Source organism: Camellia sinensis, chromosome 5 (assembly GCF_055761805.1).
Source record: "Camellia sinensis isolate YWXY chromosome 5, ASM5576180v1, whole genome shotgun sequence".
NCBI lineage: Eukaryota > Viridiplantae > Streptophyta > Magnoliopsida > Ericales > Theaceae > Camellia > Camellia sinensis.
This window is the reverse complement of record NC_138965.1, coordinates 184789365-184795555: the sequence shown is the minus strand read 5'-3', so window position 1 is coordinate 184795555 and position 6191 is coordinate 184789365. Positions and strand designations below refer to the sequence as shown.

At 39.4% G+C, this 6191-nt stretch overlaps 1 protein-coding gene across 1 annotated transcript; it reads left to right on the top strand.

Annotated features, from left to right (window-relative positions):
* Positions 1 to 661: 661 nt before the first annotated feature.
* On the top strand, positions 662 to 3898 carry LOC145791937 (uncharacterized). The gene is made up of 2 exons (XM_082872390.1): positions 662 to 758; positions 3348 to 3898. The coding sequence occupies exons 1-2, from the start codon at positions 662 to 664 to the stop codon at positions 3896 to 3898; spliced, it is 648 nt and encodes a 215-aa protein (XP_082728516.1).
* Positions 3899 to 6191: the final 2293 nt, after the last annotated feature.

Here is a 6191-nt window from a genome sequence, read left to right as displayed (position 1 = left end):
GAAATACGATGCAGTTTGAATGATGCGCCAAGCCCGGTGCATGCAATACAAATGGATGAATGCAAACATGCAAAGCATAAGGTATGCTAATCAAAATGTGCCCTAAACTAACCATCGAAAGCGATTAAGTAAAAGGGAGAAAGAAGTGGAGTTAGAAGACATGCATACACACACGCACACTTATTACAACATTGTGCTCTCTCGAACGAGGGTCCGAATGAATAAGCTAAGCTAATCTAACTAATCTAATTAAACTAATTAGATTAATTATTACACAACTAATTGAATAACTAGTAAACTAATTACTAATTATTACAAAACAATAAAGAAATAGCTAAACTAAGCTACTTAATTATTACAACACTTAATCAATTAGCAAACTAATTAATCAAATTACAAAACCAATTAAACATGCATGATATTTAAATTAGGCCGCCTCAGCTCTGCCTTGGGAATTAGAAGATGCATGCGCTCGGTTGCCGCCTCAAAACACCTTCTGGTTTGCTCTTGAGAGGCTCTGTTTGCAGGGTTACTTTAGGAACTTTCCGCTCCACCTTACCAATTCACTGCTGAGGATTGTACCAATGGCCTGCCGGCCATTAGAGCTTGCTGCCGGCCACCTGCCGGCCAATGATGTGCACTGTTGGCCAAGGATGAAGCAATGACGGCGACTGATGAAGCACTGCCGACCACTGGTGTGCTGCATCACCATTCTGCAATAGAGCTCAAACCAGAGGAAAATGAAGGGCCTCCCAAGGGTATGTGTGTACTGTGCCCCTCCTTATCATCTCAAAACATCAAGGGAGAGGCACTATGGGATCCAAAACCATCAATCAAGCATTCACAATGCATGATGGACAAAGATCCAACTTGTACACATTCAATAAATGCACAAATACAAGACTCTAGACCATTACCTTATCATGGATGATCAAAGGCAATGGAGATAAAGGGGATTGACTCATTTTCATCACTTTCAGTATGAAATGGACCAATCCACCTTGTGTTCAATATAACGTCCGATTGAACACAATGCAATGCAAATACAACATGCTTATCTTGGCATGTTTTACTTGATTGAATTCTTGTTTACACATTTTAAGTTACCAAACCATTCTTTAATTGATTTGTCCAATGTGAAAGTCCTCTAATGAGAGAGAGATCAATCAAAAGATGATTTAAGACATGAGAGAGACTATGCCTTTGACTAGGAGGAACCCTCAAAAGAGGGTTAAAGCCATTTAAGCACAAGTCTCAATCCCAAGCTTAAACACAACGTTAAGACTAACCAACCCTCAAAACAAATCGAAAAATGAAGAAATGAGGGAGGTGGTAGAATTTCAGTGCTAAAATAGCTTGGAACACAAGACTCTAACATGCAAACAACTCATGTACAACATGTTAGGGGACTTAAGCATTAAAACTAGTGAAGAGCTTTACACTAGAACCATGCAATATCAAACTCAAATGGCCAAACCGGCCCTAGAAAGACCTCAAACATGCCAAAATAGGGGTTAAAATGTGCTGAGATGGTAGCATGAAAAGCAAGAAAATCATGTTCATGTATTGGCTCACAAACAAGGCATAAAACATAACTTTCAAAAGTAATGAAAGAGTGGAATTTGTGAGATTGTGACAAAGTTATAAGCACTGAAATTGCATGCTAAATGATGCCAAAACATGCAAACAACTCAAGCAAAGCATGTTAGAGGCCTTAAAACTCAAAGATAGTAAGGGCCTTTGAACTACAACCATGCATAACAAGTACCATATGATCAAGACCACTCAAAACAAAGTTAAAGCATGCTAAATCAGTGGAAAAAACAAGCTGGAATCAAACTAACATAAGCTAGAATGATAGGCTAAAACATCAAGTAAACTAGGCTAAAAAGCATGATAGCACTACAAGTGTAAGAAGCAAGCAACAAGTGACCCAACCAGCCAAAAACAGAGCTAAAGCAGGTCAAAAAAGTGACAAAAACATGCTAAAATCAAGCCATGAGATGGTAGAAAAACATGGTCAACTATTAGGCTATCTACACAAGCAAACAAGACACAAGGAGGGAGGGCCACCCCTTCCAATTTTGGACCTCAAAACCAAGTTTCTACCACTGAAATTCCTCTGAGTTTCAGTGGTTAAAAGGCCAGGCAAAGGGTGTTGGAAAAGCTTAGAAGGATGGCTCAAAATGCTTTACAAGCCAAAGAGCAAAGGGAAGGAACCATCCCTTAACCACACAAGGCTTAAACCACCATTTTAAGACCTTAAAAATAGAACTTTTTTTAGGCTAAAACCAGCTACAAAGTAGCATGCAAAGGTGGCCAAGCAATGAACTAAAACAAAGCTTAAAAGAGTGAAATTTTTACCCTTGAAGCACAACACTAAAACAGCAAGAAAACAGCCAAACTTCTGAGCCAAAACCACTCTAAGGAGCTCAAACAAGGCCTCCAAGAACCTCAACTCTAGGGTGAAGGTGTTTGGCTAAGGGTGCTAGTGCAAATATGTAGAGAAAGCTCACTTTCAAGCACAAAATATAGAGAGAGAGGATTCTAGAGAGAGAAAGAGAGAGCTAATTCTTGCTCAGCTCAAACTTTATAACCCTTTGCATGCATATAGATGAGCTATATATATAGAAGATACAAAAGCCTATTGAAGAGATCCAGCCATCCACGTGCAAGCAGATGGGCTCATCTGTCCAAAGAGCTGTCAAAATATCTGTAAATATATCTACTGATGCATTGGTGGTCGACCGGCCATCAGTGGTCGACCGGCCATCAGTGGTGGCCGGCAGTGCCCCATTAATGGCCGGCAGGCCAAGATGCATGACCGGCAGAGCCCAATCATGGGCGGCAGTGCACCACAAACAACAAGATTGAAGGACCAAGACGTGGTCCAAAAATGAGAAAGAATGGATGCAGGGTTTGGAAAGATCAAACCTGAAGCATTCCACCGCGAAGTTCGAGCACTCGACGAGCAATCAAACTCATCACTGGATGTACTTGCGAGAACATCCAAGTCTTGAAGATGGTCAAAAATGGGGTGTCTACAGATGCATCCTACAAAGGTTTGGGTAATGTATTAATGCAAAATGGTAAGGTGATTGCTTATGCTTCTTGACAACTCTGACCACATGAAAAGAATTACCCGACTCATGATCTTGAACTGGCAGTTGTGGTGTTTGCTCTAAAAATCTGGCAACACTATCTGTATGCTGTGACTTGCAAGTTGTTTACCAACCATAAAAGTTTGAAATATTTCTTTACGCAGAAAGAATTGAACATGAGATAGAGACAGTGGCTTGAACTGATAAAAGACTATGATTTGTATATTTTGTATCATCCGGGGAAAGCCAATACCGTTGCAGATGCTTTGAGCCGAAAATTCATTGCCAATTTGAGCCAAAAATCCATTGCCAATGTATCATGTTTGCTCACCGGCCAGAGAGAGTTGTTATATGACTTGGAAAAGCATGAGATTGAAATAGTGTTACGAGAACAAGGTGGAATCTTAGCCGCTATCTCCGCGCAGCCTGCAATCATTGAAAAAATTAGGGAGAAACAACTACAAGATGAGTTTTTGAAAAAGATTATAGAAGAATTTGACTCAAAACCGAGGCCGGGGTATGTGTTTGAGAATAATGTGGTGAAATTTCAGAATAGACTTTGTGTACCAGATTCCTCTGATTTGAGAAAGCGTGTTATGACTGAAGCTCGCAACTCCAAATTTGCCATGAATCCGAGGAGCACAAAGATGTATCATGACTTAAGACAGAACTTCTGGTGGCCTGGAATGATGAAAAGTATTGCCGACTTTGTGGCTAAATGTTTGCGTTGCCAACAAGTTAAAGCTGAACATCAACGACCTACTGGATTACTTCAGCCGCTTCCAATATCAAAATAAAAGTGGGAGCATATTACTATGGATTTCATTGTCAGATTGCCTCGTTCTTCTCGAGGTATGGACTCTATTTGGGTCATTGTTGACTGTTTAACTAAATCTGCTCACTTTTTACCTGTCAAATCTTTGTATAATGCGGATAAGTTGGTGATTTGTATATCAATGATATTGTGAAAGTACATGGAGTTCCAGTGTCCATAATATCTGGCTGAGACCCTTACTTCGAGATTCTGGCAGAGTTTGCAACAATCTTTGGGGACTGAGCTGAGATTAAGCAATGCTTATCACCCATCGACAGATGGCGAATCTGAACGGACCATTCAAACATTGGAGGACATGTTACGGAAGCGTGTGTTAGACTTTCAAGGCAATTGAGAGACTTATCTACCTCTGGCCGAATTTGTGTATAACAACAACTATCATTCAAGCATTGGAATGGCTTCTTATGAAGCTCTGTATGGAAGGAAATGTCGTTCTCCTATCTGTTGGGTTGAGGTAGGTGACAGACCATTGTTGGGACCAGAACTTGTGTAAGTAACAACAAAAAATGTGAAATTGATCCAACAACGCTTGAAAACTGCACAAAGTCGCCAAAAGAGTTATGCAGATGTTCGAAGAAGAGACAGGGAATACGAAGTCGGGGATTACGTATTTATTAAAGTGACTCCAATGAAAAGACAAACGCAATTTGATGTTAAGGACAAGTTAGCACTGAGATATGATGGGCCATATGAAGTTCTGGAGAAGATCAACCCAGTGACGTATCAGGTAGCCTTACCTCCGGTCATGGAGTATATGTATAATTTTTTTCACATATCTATGCTTTGAGAGTATTTGAGAGATCCATTCCATGTCATTGAACCAACATATGTGCTCTTGAAAGATGACTACACCTATGAGAAGAAGCCAATACAGATTGTTAATCACCGAATCAAAAGACTAAGGAACAAAGAAATTCCGTTGGTGAAGGTTGATTGGCAAAACCATGCAGGGACTTATGCAACTTGGGAGACCGAAGAAGATACGATGAGGAGATACCCAGATTTGTTCCCTCTAGACCCAACATTCTTCCAAAACGAAGGTAATTCGAGTTTGGAGGATCAAACTCTTTAAGGGGGGAAGATTGTAACGATTCCGATCCATGACTAATGTATAATTTACGACTAAGAAGGCTTAATAAGTAATTATAAGATATTAAAGTGAAATTTTGCGTTAATTGCATGTGTGTTGCATCATTTGTGTTTATATCTGTTTATCATAGAAAGACCTGTTCATGTGTTACGTTTTGTCCTGCGAATTGAAGGCCTTATCGGCATCTGATTCAGAAATTGACTTGGTTTTTGTGTTAATTAGAATTTTTAGAATTTTATCGTTGGTTTAATTGAAATTCGATTCTGAACGATTAAATTAGATTAATTAATGCCACTTTGCTTAGCTTAAGCCAAATTAATTAATTACCACTAAGCAAGCCTATATAAGGCCACTTCTACATCTTCCTACACATTTTGACACCCTCATTCCCTCATTTTTTGAGCTCAATGTGAGAGAGAGTAAGAGACTAAAGAAATTGGTACCAAACTTGAGGTAGAAAAGGCCATTGCTAGGAGATTTGGAGAATTATTCAAGATTTTGACTAATTGAAGCTCAATTGGGTAGCCTAAGTAAGAGCTCAACCTTGCAACTTTGGAATTGAGTCATTTAGCACATGAATACAAGTGAAATAGGTGAATTCATATGGAAATTGAGCTAGAATTGAAGAAAGCTAAGTCATTCCATACATGCATGCATGTTTCATAGCATTTTAAAGTTGTTTTCAAAGCTTTTCTCACATGCATGTTGTAATTCTAGCATGGTTTGAAAAATTCGTAACATTTCTCACCATTGGACCTCATTTGATCATGTTTTGGATGCTAAGAACTCAAGTGAATATATGTATGACAAGTTCATATCATGTTCTTACATTTCACGTTGAATTTTGCATATTTAACATACTTTTGGGCCTTGATTTCATGAAATGATCTTCAAATCATAATATTTTACAAGTTCCTACATGTTTTCCAGAATTTTGGCCCAAGAAGATGAGTTTTGAGGTGTGGAGTTCAAGTTTTGACCTTGGGAGCAAATCTGGAAATTCCAGAATTCCGTTCCTATGCTCGAGCGAATGAATCCACGCTCAAACGACCACTTTGAGTGCGTGCACTTCCGCTCAAGCGACCAAAAGTTCACTCGAGCGTGAAATGCATGCTCCCAGAAGTTCTTATGTTTTGCAGGCTGCTCGAGCGACAAAAGTTGCACT

Bases quoted from the DNA above. Each gene is read 5' to 3' on its own strand.
- LOC145791937 (XM_082872390.1), top strand. From the start codon at position 662: ATGACGGCGACTGATGAAGCACTGCCGACCACTGGTGTGCTGCATCAC. The intron at 759-3,347 runs GTATGTGTGTAC...ATCCGGGGAAAG, and splicing joins AAATGAAGGGCCTCCCAAGG to CCAATACCGTTGCAGATGCT.